The following is a 16,426-nucleotide window of genomic DNA, read 5'->3' on the forward strand; positions in this document are numbered from 1 at the left end:
CACAATAACCAGACCCTTCGATGACAATGCACCACACCATATTATCTCTTAAGAGTTTTTTACAGGGGGAAGTTTACAAAACCTAGGCGAAATGAGAAGATAGATTATGTAGATCTTTTAGAAATGTTAGAAATCTGTATTTGTGAAGTGCATTGTTCTTTTTCTTTTTGTGAAGTTTGAGTTTCATTTTTTTTTTGATAAATTAACAATATTAAATAAAGAAATTTAAAGGTCGCATCACAAGGGACTTGAACCCAAAACCTTTGCCTTTAGGGCATTAACCCCTTACCCAGGGCCGATCCTGACATTTCGGGGGCCCTAGGCGAAAAGGAAAAAAAGGGGGCCCTAAAAGAAGAAGTAAATTTGAGATAGCTGTAAACCTGTAAAGCTAACTATAAAGTGCAATAAATTAGAAAATAATGATAAAATAATAAAAATAACTTAGATCTTCTAGCATTTTGAGAAACAAAATCATCAATAACAGAACTCCCCTCCCGGCGCCGGCAAAGCTATGATGCTACTAAATGCTTGTTTATGGGCTCGCTTGATAGAAGCCCTGTAACAGGAACAACAACAGAGTCACTGTGCCTTGTGTGCGAGAGCCGAGAGAGTTTAGAGACAGAGAGAGTTAAGAGAGCGTCGAGAGAGAGAGCGAGAGTTCAGAGAGATTCTGTCAGAAGCGAGAGCGTCGTTAATTTAGAAGATTTTTTTTTAATTGCTGCACAGACACAGCCGTAATAATACTATTGGGGCTATATTTTGGGGCCCCAAAAATTAGGGGCTCTGGGCCATTGCCCCACCAATATATCTAAAGGGCCGGCCCTACTCGGCAACACACACTCCATATTTTATTTTTGATTACACAAAAAATAAACCATTGCACAAAAAAAATTCGAAGCTTACACAAACAATCACCTTTTACACGATTTTTCTAAATTTTTTAGTGCAAGAAAATTTGTGTAGCAATGCAAATTACATTGTTACGCAATTTTTGTTAAACAAGCCTTAGGTAATATATGAAGTACTCAATCTCATCCATCCATTTCATTGATTTTATGGATCAAACTTTTCACATTTTTAAGCATATTTTATTAGTAAAGGTATAATTGTAATATTCAATTTGTTATGGATACGAAAAAAAATGCATACATATTGTTAAACATAAATCTGCGTATGTTTAAGAGCAAAGTATATATGCATATAAAATCTATTGCTCCAAATTTATTGCATATGTTTAAGCACAAAGTATGCATATAAAATCTATTGTTCCAAATTTATTTGTTTTCTTCAATATGGTGATTGATTGCTTACTTTTATAGCTCCATAATTCAAAAGAAAACAATGGACAAAAGGGTTGTTTTTTGAATTTTTAAGAATTAAATCGTGTCAAATTTGGACAACAACGAAAGTTGGTGTATTAAAATGTAAAATCCTAACTTCACGTCAAATATGGATTTTTGGCAAAGTTTGTGTATTTTCACGCAATTATTCCTATTTTAAAGTATGTAAATTTCTACGTAAACATGTTCATGTTTTAAAATATACAGGTTTCTATTGCATTACCTTCTTTTCTGATTTCCGACGAACTCCGTCGCAGCCACTCTTATCTCTCTCGCATCTCATCAAATGTATAAATATATTTGGAGGTAATATACATACAATTCTACCATTTATTGAATTTAAAAAATACTAAAAAATGAGTAGTCACGTGTTGTGATTTAAATGTCCACATACACACAATATATAATCGAAATTTAATACTATAATATGACCTAAATAGATACTCATAATAATATTGAAACTCGACTAGCTCTATGGAGTATTATTTATAAGGAGGCCGGTTATATGTACGTATATATATATTTGAGGCCTCAAATTTCCTAAACATTGGGTCATGTCTTAACAAACTCATAGATGTTATAATTGCTCGAAATGCACCCACCAATATAGCATCCACCATTACTTACACGGGACCGATTCATGCAATTTTATCGCAAACTAAATTAATTATAAACCACAAAATATGCATGCAACCAAGTAACCATTTCTCCTGCGGCGGAAGAAAAAGAAAGATGATGCACGCGACGTCGGAATCGGACATGACGAGCATCCGGCCGTCGTCGGCGTCTCCGAGGGGCTACTTCGTGCAGAGCCCCTCGCGAGACTCCCACGACGACATCGACAAGTGCTCCTCTTCCAACGACCGGAGCACCTTGGACTCGCCCACCGCTCCCAGGCACTCCCTCACCTCCTCCTCCTCCACCACCGCCGCCAGCCGCCGCAGGTGGAACAAGCACTACTGCAACGTCGTGCCGGAGGAGGGCGCCGCCGCCTACTATGATGATTACTATGGGGAGAAGGCCTATGCCCGGCAGTGCAACTGCTTGATTCTTGGCATCACATTTCTCCTCTCTTTTTCCCTCATTTGGTTGATTGTTTTTGGGGTTAGCAGGACTTTCAAAGCTCAAGTCACCATCAAGGTATCATATATAACCTTCATATATAATTAAAACATTAATTATGAAATTAATTACTATATTCCTTTTCTAATGGTGGCGACAGAGCTTAAAGATTGCAAAATTGGATGTTGGAGAAGGCTCAGACCACACAGGTGTCCCAACAAAGTTGATCACACTCAACTGTTCAGCCAATTTGGTGATTTACAATCCTGCTACATTTTTTGGGATTGATGTCACCTCCCACATTGCTCATCTCAAATTCTTAGATCTCACTGTTGCAACTGGCCAGGTATATGTATATTAATCTTACAATGAGCTGAGCTTCCTTTTTTTAATTTCTTGATTAATATGAATGGGTGCAGCTGAAGAAATATTACCAGCCGAGAAAGAGCAGGAGGATGATGTGGGTGGAGCTGGTGGGGCGAGAGGTTCCTCTATACGGGGCGGGGGCGGCGCTGGCCGCCTCCGACGAGGAAAAAGGAATTCCCTTCAAACTCGAGTTCAGAATTGAGTCGAGAGGGTGCCATCTTGGCAAGTTGGTGAAGACTCTGCACACAGTTCATTTTACATGTTTCCCACTTATCAGTTCTAAGCTCCTCACCAAACAGATCTTATTTCCCCACAACTCTTGCAAATACTTGTAACCACTTTCACTATCTTTACTATTATTATTATTATTAGAACAAAACATTTTGTCGAAGCTATTTGTTTCAACACATAATTTGTGCGTCCTTGCCCTTATTATTACTATTATTATTATTAGAACAAAACATTTTGTCGAAGCTGCGATCATGTTTCTCGTCGATTATTTACATGACGAGTGTTCTTTTTATCATTTATGATTTATTTAGAAGAAGTCATAAAAGCCCATGTAGACTGTAGAGGAGATTAATACTATTGCGGAATACTTTTTGATTGTGAAGTTTAATAAACTTTCAAACAACCCAAATGCAATGAATCTAAGAAAAATCGATTATGAACATATAACATATAATTATTTTTTGTACATATGATAATCAAATTTCTGGTTGCATCATTATTCATCAATATTATCAGGGATTGCAAGTTTTACTTGATAAACCTCAGCGTTCAGCATGTACTTCTCTTCAACAATTAACATGTTAATAAACAATTGTATTCTAGAAGGAAAAAAGATCATTCACTAATTTCTACCTCTTCCTTTTAATTCGATATTTAAGTTCCATATCTAACAAAAAAAATTCGAATAAAATTATTCAAAAGTTACATTTCGTGAAAGTATATGATAGAAATAATAAAAGAATGATAAATTACGAAACATTCTATATTTTCTTATAGATATCTCAAACAATTCGAGAAATACATTGCTTTAAACCTCAATACGGTTTTTTACTAGGCCAACAAAAAATTATTTATATAGCAGATTTGTATATATAATTTTATTTTAATTTTATTTGAGCGATCATAATATGAATACTAAGGGCTCATTTGCTACGTGATATGAGATAACGAGTGATAGCTTTGACCGGAATAAAGCAATATTTAGGGGAAAACTGAAAATTAAAAATGACGTTGGAAAGAAACAAAAGCAAATAAAGAATAAAATTTTTCAAAACTACAGTTGAAAAGCATGTGCTAAATAAGTTATACTTTTTTTTTTTGAGAAAACTAAATAAGTTATACTTATAGATGCTCTTACGAGAAAAAAGTGAAACAAAAGCATGGAACTTTTTTTTTTTCTCTATTTGTTCATTGATACTTCTGTTTTTTACAAACAAAAATCACAATCATAAAATATTGCCTTCAAAATATTAACTTCGTGCATGAAGAAAAACAGAGTGCATGAGATTCATCATCGTAGCTAAAAAGCATTTGATAGCAGCTGGGGCTACAATGTTTAAAAAGCCTTACAACAAAAGTAGATAACAAGCACTACATTCCCTATTCAATCTTCAGACAATCATAAAAAGGTAGAAACATGGTTGCTCTCTAACCTCAGAACAAACTAGCATTCACAACCCGAAGATCTTTGTTGCTGCCCACTCGCCATATCTATTGTGTCGGGAAGATATCTTCAAAAGTTCGATCAATAAAAATACGAGAGTTAGGACAATATGCTAGTAGATAATAATGCACAGGTACTTATAGGATCCTTAGCATACAAATAATGAAGTGCAAATTTCCACAAACATGACAATTCCTTGATAAAGGTTACGGCTAGAAAATGTACGTGGTACAGAAATCACAAATTTTCTGCATCATTATCCCTAAAGCCCACCTAGGATACTGGATGAACTTAGAATTATTTAATTCATGCCACCAAACAAGTTTACAAGTGAATCTGAAGGGGTGAGAAACCTAAATGGAGACTATGTCACATTTATTGAAAAATTCATGAAAAGGAAAAACTGAAGTAGGTGCATTACTTCAATTCTTATAGATAGATTAAACTCAATGAGGAGAGTTACTTACAATTCTTCCTCGGGTTCATTTTTGAGAGCATTTTTGGCTATGCATTCAAAAGCGGCATCCACGTTGAATCCTTCTTTTGCAGAAGTCTCAAAGTAAGGAATACTCCCTTTAGAGGCACACCACGTTTTTGCTTTCTTCTCAGATACCTAAAAATTGGAAGCCATAAGCATGCAAGATTTAACAAAATTTAGCAAGGCAACAACAGAAACCCATAGAAAAATCACAAATGGGACGACTACAAGTAATACCCTACACAACTGAATCCTATATAAACCCCAAGATACTAATATTATCTGCATATCCTAAGATCATATGTTTATTCATCTCAACATTTTTACATCACTAGAAAAAAGAGGTTATCATGCATACGCCAAAGTACTCAAGGTTTACACCTTCAGTAACATAAGCATATAAAGAGAGGCTACAAAAAGGTACCACTCTGCTGTTGCCGCCATCCACATCAATTTTGTTCCCTAAGACAACGAATGGAAAGTTTTCAGGGTCGGGAGGGCTAGCCTGCATATTAAAATGGAACCAGTCAACATTAGAGGATGGGGAGGAAAAACTGATAGCAAGAATTAGCTGACTGGATCTATAACCTGAATAAGAAACTCCTCCCTCCAGTTGCTGAGGTTATCAAATGACTTCATGACATTAACATCATAGACAAGCACACAACAATCTGCACCTCGGTAGAAAGCCACACCAAGGCTTTGAAACCTCTCTTGACCAGCAGTATCCCATATCTGGAACAGGTATTGATTCATAAATTCATAGAAGATTCTGGGCCTTTAGAAATGGCATTCAAGTAACTATATAATATATATACACCTTATTATTTTGACTATAAGTTTTTACAAAGACAAATTATTGTAGGATCCAAACAAGAAATTTGTAATTCATTGATATTCATATTAATATACATAAATGTCGTGATACATATTTAAACTCTAATTTTCCATCTATTGATTTTAACATTTCATGCAACTATGTAGATATATATCCTATTGTTTTCCTAGTAAATTTAGATGTATAACCTATTGTTTTCCTATTGTATTTTGTATAGCCTATTCCCAGAGTCAAAAGTTTTATCACTAATCTTTAATTGGAAAATATCATTCATTTAAACATTGAATTGTGCTTAATTCTATATTCAGTCAGGACCAAGTTTCAACTTTCAAAGAGTGAGCTTGTCCATCGACTATCTGAGACATAAACCCGAAGCAGCTTATAATGGCAAAAAATATTACTAAGAGGAAAAACCATTTTTGACAGTAAATTGAGCTCAGCAGTAGGTTAACCAAAAAAATTAATAACATAAACGCTTCATCAACTAATAAGCAATCATGTAGAGAAAAACATTTTAGTTATTGAAGGATCTTATTTGCCTAAAAAATGCAACTACTAGACCACCCTTTTAGAACATCGATGAAGGCTTGATCTAACTCTCCTGGCCCTTTTACACTTGAACTCAAGGTTCATACTAGAAGAGCAGTTTAGCAACTACTAGTTGAGTAACTACTAAATTGAAGAGCTTATACTTGGGTGATGGTTCAATAGTCCAGTTAATTAGGCTCAAACTCAACCAAGAATCAATATGCTCAATCACATATTATCGTTTGACCAATGACCGGTAGCTTGCATCTACCGAACTCAAAGTTTGTGCAGCATGACTGAAAAGAAGTATTTTTGACACAATAATCTTATCAAACTCAAACTGAAAACCATGCAAGTTAGCTTGATCCATTTATAGGGATATAATCATAAACATTGTAAATCTGAACAACATCAACCAAAAGTACGTAAAAACAAAAATATCAGACTAACAAGTTACTACAGAACTTATGATACAGCTCAACAGTGATCCAAAGAAGAAAATTGCCTTAATTAATCTGGGCACATTCAACATCAATTGTACGAATGTGTCCACTCTAATCATGTTTAAGTAGGCACAGATCTTTTCATCAATTAAGAACTATGACATGTTAGTCCTACAATCAACAATGTCGTATTCAAAAGCTGTCACTGACAGAATAGCCAACGATATATTGCAGACACCCAAATGAATTATCTAATCTCCTAGTTGCTTACCGAGAAGCCTTCCATAAGTACTAGAGACAATATAATGAATTTTCATGTCCAATACAAACAAACTATAGCGGTATAGCCTACTATTTCTATTATGAGAAACTAGGAGATGGGAGGGCAATTAAAATGTGTGTGTGGGTGGGGGGGGGGGGGAGTTGCATCGCGATGTAAGATGATGAATTCATAACACTAGTTGCAATGAACTTATAAAACTCTGATTTTTATTCTGCCCTCTTGATATATACAATATGTGAATCACCTAATGTCTAACTAGCTAAACAATAATAAACCTTCTTTGAAGGCTTGGCTACATCAACAATTATGCTAACAGCATTTAATCAACAAATATAAGATTTGCTATAAAAAGAAAATAGATAGTTGCCATTCCCTTCACCGTGTAAGCATAAGTGTTTATAACTAATCAATAGAAGAAAATAAAAGTCGAAACATCAATGGCAAGATTACATGCTTAGTGGAAAATGAATTGCACATCTCGGATTTGAGATGGAATAACAACACCAAAAAGGTATATGGACTGTTTGTTTCTACTAAACTCAGCAAATGAACAACAAATTTTATAAACCAGCATACAAATTAGACAAGGGAAAAAAACATGAACAATAGGAAATTTGTGTAGCTTGACTGACCTGCAAGGTGAAAATCCTATCCTCAAACTGGACCTCTTTGGTCAGGAAATCAGCCCCAATTGTAGCTTTATACTGATTACTGAATTTCCTATTCACATATCTGTTTTAGCTTAATCAAGGCCAAACAATAGTCACAGCACCTAACTTCAATGCTACCTTATCATTATTTCACATAGCTAATATTCGCAGGATTTTACATTCATTATAAGATCGGCAAACAAAAGGATACTGATTCATCAAAGACGTCTTACCAACCCTGGAAATGCACCAATCAATCAATCAAACGTGAAAATTTTCCATCAGTATTTTGAAAAAATAAATACATATTGCGCGAAATTTATTCTTGTTGGTGTGTATATGTAGAGAGAGAGAGAGAGAGAGAGAGAGAGAGAGAGAGAGAGACCCGCTGTCGCCGAGAATGATGACCTTGAGAAGGACACGGCGACGAGACGCCATTCAGATTTCGATTCTGCAACGTCAAATTGAGACGCGAATGAGAGAATTTGTGGAGCTCGGCTCGCTTTTACAGGAGACCAAAAATACACAATTCTGAAAATATATTTGTGCCCAGAAATAGAATATACAAACACCAAGATTCTTTAGTTTATTTTCCCCCTCTTTCTAGTTAAATTTGTGCTTCTGATTAATCGTATAATTAAAGCTGATTATTAGTGGGAATAGCGATGTTTTACTAACTGGCTGTGAATAATTGGTGGGCCCCTTATACACAACTTTTGAATTTGGACTTGTCCATTAGTTTTGAACCCAGATTCCATATTCCATATGTGAAATATGAGTTGGTCAATTTGAAATCAGAACTAAAATTATTTAGTTTGGTTCAATTTGATTTTAGATGTTACCAAATTTGAAATGCACCTATCTAGTGTAATCGAACCGAATAGTGGTGTGTTCAAATTTAATTTGTTTAATATCAAATCGAATTCGAATACTTTGAGGCTCACGAGTTTAATCGAGTCTATACGAACTTTTTAAATTTATACTTATATTCAAAATATTGATTATTTTCTTTTAAAATTAAATTATTGCATTCAAAATACTAATAAATACATTATTTCTTATAACAAACAAAGTTAATTAGAGATTTAATATAATTATTATTAATTTTAATAGATAAATATAAGTTATATCTACTAATAATTTATATTTTTCAAACTGAAACACTTAACGAGCTGTATACTACTAAGTTTAAATTTAGTTCGTTTATTTATCAAACTTCTCTAAACGAACTTAAATGAGCTTTTTTTAAGTCGAGCTTCGACTAATTCGCAAACAGCTTGGTTTGTTTTTTTGCCATACGCTTAACATCACAAATGGATTGAAATGATATTAATAGTGCGTGTGTTAATAAATTATTGTTAATAAAAGTTGTCTAATATAAAGGGCGTGGTTTTAAGTAAACGGGACACACATTTGTGCGCTTTAGCGCATTGTGCGTGCGGGTCGGGCTTGACCCAAACTTTTGTCCCGAAGCTTGGCTCGGACCCGAAATGCTATCTAGGTTCGATTTACTTATTTTTGTATTGAAGAAATATTACTTCTTTTTTTTTATCAAAACTATCATTTTAGTAAAAATAATTATCGTTTGTACAATTATTACTTCTAATCATATAAGTTGTGAACGATATTGCTTTTATATAGAATAATTGTCATTTTTATTAATGTTATTTTTAATCATAAGAACTGTTTTTATTCAAAATAATTGTTACTTTTATCCATAATAATTGTTACGAGTTACTTGTTTGCAAAAAAAATTGTTACGTGTTACTTTTATATAACGATTCATGAGTTTGAGTTCTGGATTGGATTCACGGCCGAGTTTGGCCAACCAAACCTTATGTACGCGCATTAGAGTGTTTGTGTAAATAAAAACATTATTTTGAGAACTATAAGAATTAGATATAGCGCAATAATTTATGTGTAGTGCAAATTGCCGATAAATGTTGCGAAAATCACGTTGTATATTGTGAATTCTCGATATTCTTTTTTGATTGGATAATTACAAATTTTAAAGGTTGCGTCACGATGGACTCAAACTCGGGATACTTGATCTTACATATTAATAATTTTATCACTAAACCAACCCAAATTAAAATTTGCGATATTTCTTGAGTGTGAAATTCAATGTGGTAACTTATAAGTTCAATACCATGCCATTAAATTTTTATTTAAACCATGCAACTAAATGTTTTTAAAGCAGGTCGAATCAATGAGTTAGTAATCCAATTTTATTTTATTTTCATAATTAATTTTTACATATATATTTTATAACCCAAAATATATATATACACACACACATATGTGGAGAAGTTCAAATTAAAACACTTATTTAAAATGAGAATCGAGAATTATTTATAGCTCTTCGGTCATGATGATTTACAGTAGAAACTAATTATTACTATCTCTATGAATATACAACAATTACTTTATTTGACTTCCACAAAGAACATAATACTTTTTTGTTTCGTACATAATATCACTTTTTATTTTTATATTTCATCCTTACAATTACAAAAACTCTTTACAGTATTTACTAAAAAATTCACATCTGATACACGTTTAATCCAACCACAATCGTTCACTTCTATATAATATATTGGATTGTTTATTCATTAAATTATATTATATATAAATTAATTATTTTATTAACATTCGTGTCGAATTAAATATTAGTACATACTCTTTAATCTTTATTGAACAAAATATGCGGTGAACAAAATCCATCAGTCCACTACGAGAAACGTATGCTCTGGTCCAATTATAAAAAAATAAGCCCATTTATTTATATATATTGATGGGCCACTCAAACATAAATCCATATCTAGGTCGGGTGTACAGTACTAGTGGTTGAATGTATGTTGATCTTTACTGGTTTTTATTAATTTTATCACAACCTTTATAATTTATTAAGTATATATTATTTTTTATGATTATTTTAAGTCTATTCCTACCTTTAACACTTATTAATTTTATCATAATGTTTTCAAATTTTATCAATTTTATCAATTGAATTTGAAATAATTATTTCTACAAAAATAATGTATTAATATCTTTGTATGCAACTTATTTTTCAAACCAAAATAATAGTTCTTCCTCCGACACGACATGTCATGTCTAAACTCAATTGTTGGAGTGAAATTTGGATGATAAAATTGATACAATTTAAACAAATTGGGATAGTAAGTTTCAAATGTCGCCATAAAATTGATAAATTTTAAAGATTACAATCACTAGAGTAAGAGCATCTGCATTGGTGCCTTCTTGATAGCCTACTTGATAAGAGGGGACCACATTAAGTAAGGAGACCGTATTGGAGTTATTTGATAGTCTACTTGATTTTTTTAATTTGCATAAATTTAAATCACACAATTTACTTCAAATTTAAATTGCATTAATTTTGAAATTCTAAAAATTACATAAAACTTAATAAAATAAAAACAAATCTTAAAAATAACTATTCCTGCTCTAGAGGTCCGAAACGTGCCCAACATGCTCGATCAAATCACGTTGGAGCGCGGCGTGCATCTGCTTATCTCGGAGAATAGTATCTCTTTGCACATATTCCTCGAAGGAAACTGAGGTTGCTCGAGCACTCTCCGTCGAATCACTGCTAGACGTCCTGTGTCCTGCGTCGTCATCTCTCCAATTGGTTGTTCCTTCACCTTCGTGCTCCACAATCATGTTGTGAAGAATGATGCAACACAACATGATGTCCTTGAGGTGCTCCACGTACCAATTTGCACGCCAGACTTCGAATGATTCTCCACCAAGCTTGAAGGACTCCAAAGGCACGTTCGACATCCTTCCGTGCCGATTCTTGCATCTTCTTGAACCTCGACTCCTTCGGATTGGTTGCCATCGGTGGACTCTTGACGAAGCAACGCCACTCCGGATATATGTCGTCGCACAAGTAGTAGCCCATCTGGTAGTAGTGATGGTTCACCTGAAAGAGCACGGGCGGCGCCGTTTCATCCAACACGTCGGCGAAGAGAGGCAACTGGTTGAGAACGTTGATGTCGTTGTTCGAACCAGCGACACCAAAGAAAGCATGCCAAATCCACAGATCGTGGGATGCAACGGCCTCCAAGATCAAGGTTGGCTCCCCTTGATCACCGCGTGTATATGCACCGTGCCACGCCTTTGGGCAATTCTTCTACCCCCTAATGCATACAATCAAGACTCCCGAGCATCCCGGGAAATCCGTGTCGCGCCTCGTGCATCTGAGTAAGGCGTGTGATGTCCTCCTGCGTTGGACGGCGCAAATAATAGCCTCCGAAAGCCCGGATGACAGCCTGCAGAACTTCTTGAGGCATACACAGATACACTCCTGGTCGAGTGGGCGACTTTGAGATACTCGTCGAAAGTATCCGCACTGACGCCGGTGGCTAATTGGCAGATAGCCGCCGTGCATTTCTGCAAAAGGGATAAAGAGTCCCGACCTATTGCATCAGTGGTCATCTGGAAGTAAGTATTTTCACCTTGAACAGCCTCGACGATGCGCAAGAACAGCTCCTTCTGCATTCGAAAATGACGTCAGAAAAATGTATGTTCGTACGTCGGATTGTCATTGAAGTAGTCTTGCATAAGACATAGATGGACATCCTCACGATCACGGTGGACGTAAGACCGGGGATGCTTAACACGTCTCGGCTCGGGCGCCGGTTGGGTGTAGATTTGAGCAAGCAATTGTTTCTGCAACTCTATCTCCTCCATGATCGCGTGAGCTACACCGTCAGATGAATCAGACGAAGAATCGTACTGGGGTTCCGCCATTTTTTGAAGAAAAAAGAAGGAAATATTGGAAGAGTGAAAGAGAAGAATTGTTGTTGTGTGAATGAAGAAGGAGTTTAGGGGTGTTTATAGATAGGAAATTTAAAAAAAAAAAATTGGTCAAAATAGCCGTTGAAGGCAAAAAAAAAAAAAAATCGGACATAGCCGTTAGAGTTTAAAATTCAAATTTATTTTTTTTAATTTTTATTTATTAAAGACGCCTGATATTCAAGGCCATTGTGCTTATCCGTTCTACAGGATAGCACTCGAGTAGGGGGGGGGGGGGGCGGGCTCTAAGAACTTAACAAAAACTTTTGTACATAAATCTATATATAACTATGATAACAAAGGACGCGTATTAATTTGGATTGATATTATTTGATTGTTAGAACTTATCAGATCCAATCTAATGTTTTTCGATTTGTTTCCGATTTGTTTTACATGACTGATTTTTAACATATTGATGATCACGAAAGGTTAATATAGGATATGTTCATAAATTAATCCATATCCACATAGTTACCGCATTTTACATGGTTATCATAAAAGTAATAAATTAATCCATATCCACATAGTTACCGCATTTTACATGGTTATCATAAAAGTAATAAGCCCGACAATTGTACTATATATATTGGAGAAATTAAATAGCATTACTTTTACAAATTAATTAGTAGAATTGGCAATATTGAAGACATTAACCTGAACAATTATACGTGGGTTCGACATCTACTTCCAGCGTTTTTTGACGATGAAGTGCAGTCTGTTGGTAAGACGCTTCTCCTTTAATCAATAGGTTCGAGTCATCCTAGGAGTTAGAGTGTGAGTGAATTTTTTTTCTTTCTTTGATTGCAACAATTTTTATTTTTATTTAAAAAAAAAACTTGAACAATTATACATCAAATCCATAATTGCAACGATTCAAATTATTCAATTGCAAGATTGGAATTTTACCAACTAGTATCACCCGACCTAGTTGACGATATAGTTTGTGGTATACACCTTTGTAATAATTTTAAATAATGTCGAAAACAATAATTGAAACAAACTAAAAAGGAGGTCATAATCACAGTAAGAGTAGGTAAGTTCGATTTTGTGACAAAATCAAAGATATAGACCTCAAAGATCTATGAAAGTCTTGATTTTAAAAGTAATCATTTCCTACTAATACAATTTAGGATAAATGTTACTTTATGTTTCATCGTTTGACCGAATTATCGATTATGTTTTAACTTTTCGATAATATTTAATTGGTACCCAACCTATCAATATTTTTTTAATTGTGTCACGTAAAAATTTTCCAACATTCGGGAATTGATGTGGAACGTCGGAGTTTGATTACGTGGACTTATTAATCCACTTGAAATTGTCAGATTTATTATATTTTAATAAATAAGCTTAACATAATCCACATCACCTAATCCCCTTCCCCTGCGCCAGAAGGGTCACCTCATCTCCTTCTTCACCTCGCTGCCGACCTCCACTCCTGCGGCGCCGCCGCCACCATCATCACTGCCAAGCCTATCGTCAGCGCCGCAGAAACACCACTGGCCGTCTACCATCTCCAGCCTATTGTCGACTTTTCTCTTCTCTTCATCTTATTTCCTCACTCTCCATGGAACACCACAGGTCGTCTACCATCTCCAACGGAATCCCGCATTCCGCTGCCATTGCCGTTTTTCCGATGACTAAAAAAGTCGGCCATCTCGTCCTCAATACTCAACAACACAAAGAATTTTTTTTATAAATCCTTATATTTCGATTTCTCTTAATTCTTCGATTTCTGTTTCAAAAAATATCTATTGTGTGATAGTTGAAGTAAATCATGAATATAGAAGGGAGCAAGAGAAAACCTTGATAGAATTTTGGTGAGTATATGATTTTGCTAAAATTCTTGTAAGGGAAAATTGTTATGGTCCTCGACATCCCCAACTCCCTCCTCCGCCCCCAAACTCCATGACATCCTCCGCTACCATGTAGCCCTCTTCCCCTGAGGCAAAATGGGTCACCTCACCCCCTTCTTTCGCCTCGCCGCCGACCTCCACTCCCGCGGCGCTGCCTCTCACCGCTTTCTCTGCCCTGTGCTTTCTTCTCTCTCGTTGCCTCTCTCTGCCGCCGTCTTCGATCTCCCTATCCTCAGTCGTGTCCTCCACCTTGCCTTCCTCCCCATTTACACACTTATCACCACCTCCGCCAGATTCTTCTCCCTCATGGCCTCTCTCTCTCATCTATCACCCCACAACAACGATCGCCTCGAAATTCCTAATTTAGGCTCCATCCCCATCTCAAGCATTCCTTCATCGATGCTCGACATGTGGTGTTTCTGAGGCTGCAAGAGGAAATAAAACAAGGGGTAGGGGAAGCGGCGAGTGGCAGCGCCGCAGAAGTGGAGGTCGGCGGCGAGGCGGAGGAAGGGGATGGGGTGGCCCATTCTGGCGCATGGGAAGGGGATGAGGTGATGTGGATTATGTTAAGTTTTTTTATTAAAATATAATAAATCTGGCAATTCCAATGTTGGGTCCCAGAAGGTCTCGAATAGGTGTATGGGGGGATTACACTTATAGGCTATTTTAATCGAAATTGAAGGAAAACAAACCAACACAACCTTTTTCAATTAAAAGAGTTTTAGCAAAACTTAAGTTGGCGACTGATACTGAATATCTCTTCAGTAAAGAGTTATCAGTTAAGTCCGAGACTTTAACTGATATGCGTTATGCTTCAGTTAGGTTTGTAAAACAGATGAGTGTTATGAATCTTACTGACTATCCGCAAATTTATCAGTTAGACTAATAACACTGGCAGCGGAAAATTTTTCCTTTCGAAATAGCTTTTGTGATTTAAACAAGTTGTCAACGGGGGAGTGTTATGAATGCCTTGTTTGGTAAGAACGGCTATTTGGTACAGGAGATACGACGTCTCTGAAAAAGGTAATCACCAAAAAAGAAGTCTCTGCAGAGAAATGACGATCCTTGAAATCTCTGCATTTAATGCGGTTGTACTCTGGGAACACGTGGCTTCCTTTAAGCTTTGGAGGTTCAGTTTGAGGAAGAATGTTAACTGATACTTGACTTTAGTTTCAGTCCGCTGAATCCACGTGGCCTGCATTAAGTGATCAGTTATAACTGATTCTTGGACTGATCAGTCAAATATCAGTATTTGACTCTGCCTTAATTCGTTACATCAGTCGGCATCTTCAGTATTCAGTCTTCAATCCTTCGGTCTTCAATCTTCAGAACAGTATCTAAACTAGAAAAAGAACTCTAACACTTAAGTTCGAACAGTTCTAGTCTATTACAAGGAAAACCTAAGGATTTTGGTATCATCAAAACTAGGATTATGATATTTCATTAAGTTCCCAACATCCAAGTGGATTAATAAATCCACGTAATCAAACTTCGGCGTTCCACGTTAATTTCCGAATGCCGAAATTTTTTTACGGGACACAATTAAAAAAATATTGATAGATTGGGTACCAATTAGATATTATCGAAAAGTTGGGACATAATCAATAATTCGGTCAAACGATGGGACAGAAAATAATATTTACCCTACAATTTATATATATAGTTTACGTTTAATATAATGAGATTTATCCAAACCAATTTCCCATTTCCCATGTCATCCAGAAAGAAAATTGAGTCATTCCTACAAATTTTAAATGAGAAAAAAATTGACTTTTAGGCAAAATGTTTAGGTATTTAATTGGAAATGAAATATAAGCAGAGGAATATAAACTAAAAGAGAATTATAAGCAAATGTATATGAATTAAAAGTATGTGTAATGAGAATTTAAGATAAATAAAAATGAGAATAGATGCAATGCTATATAACACATGGATGAAGGTGATGCATTTAATATGTTTTGCTATTGTATATTTATAGATCTTTTAAAATTTTATTTGTATTGAATTCAATAATGTATTCAAAGCACCACCTTAATTCATGTGTGTGCTTGGCATCATCTCATTATTCATTTTTATCTATCTTAAATTC

General features: G+C 35.3%; 2 protein-coding genes across 2 annotated transcripts; one reads left to right on the plus strand and one right to left on the minus strand.

Annotated features, from left to right (window-relative positions):
• Positions 1-1,886: 1,886 nt before the first annotated feature.
• On the plus strand, positions 1,887-3,159 carry LOC130988340 (uncharacterized). The gene is made up of 3 exons (XM_057912156.1): positions 1,887-2,480; positions 2,563-2,748; positions 2,822-3,159. Exons 1-3 carry the CDS (start codon positions 2,028-2,030, stop codon positions 3,101-3,103), a joined length of 921 nt encoding a protein of 306 aa, XP_057768139.1. The 5' UTR covers positions 1,887-2,027; the 3' UTR covers positions 3,104-3,159.
• A 1,103-nt stretch (positions 3,160-4,262) lies between these two features.
• Positions 4,263-8,308, minus strand: LOC130988341 (ras-related protein Rab7). Its single transcript, XM_057912157.1, has 7 exons — positions 8,049-8,308; positions 7,875-7,901; positions 7,646-7,745; positions 5,510-5,656; positions 5,346-5,426; positions 4,911-5,056; positions 4,263-4,510 (listed from the first exon to the last, which is right to left on the minus strand). Exons 1-7 carry the CDS (start codon positions 8,099-8,101, stop codon positions 4,444-4,446), a joined length of 621 nt encoding a protein of 206 aa, XP_057768140.1. The 5' UTR covers positions 8,102-8,308; the 3' UTR covers positions 4,263-4,443.
• Positions 8,309-16,426: the final 8,118 nt, after the last annotated feature.

Source organism: Salvia miltiorrhiza, chromosome 6, assembly GCF_028751815.1.
Source record: "Salvia miltiorrhiza cultivar Shanhuang (shh) chromosome 6, IMPLAD_Smil_shh, whole genome shotgun sequence".
Lineage (NCBI taxonomy): Eukaryota > Viridiplantae > Streptophyta > Magnoliopsida > Lamiales > Lamiaceae > Salvia > Salvia miltiorrhiza.

Excerpts from the sequence above, each read along its gene's own strand:
- LOC130988340 (XM_057912156.1), top strand. The coding sequence starts at position 2,028 with ATGCAACCAAGTAACCATTTCTCCTGCGGCGGAAGAAAAAGAAAGATG. Across the intron at positions 2,481-2,562 it reads AAGCTCAAGTCACCATCAAG|AGCTTAAAGATTGCAAAATT; the intron begins GTATCATATATA and ends TGGTGGCGACAG. Across the intron at positions 2,749-2,821 it reads TCACTGTTGCAACTGGCCAG|CTGAAGAAATATTACCAGCC; the intron begins GTATATGTATAT and ends GAATGGGTGCAG.
- LOC130988341 (XM_057912157.1), bottom strand. The coding sequence starts at position 8,101 with ATGGCGTCTCGTCGCCGTGTCCTTCTCAAGGTCATCATTCTCGGCGAC. Across the intron at positions 7,746-7,874 it reads AAGACGTCTTTGATGAATCA|ATATGTGAATAGGAAATTCA; the intron begins GTATCCTTTTGT and ends AAGCTAAAACAG. Across the intron at positions 5,427-5,509 it reads GGGAGGAGTTTCTTATTCAG|GCTAGCCCTCCCGACCCTGA; the intron begins GTTATAGATCCA and ends TTTAATATGCAG.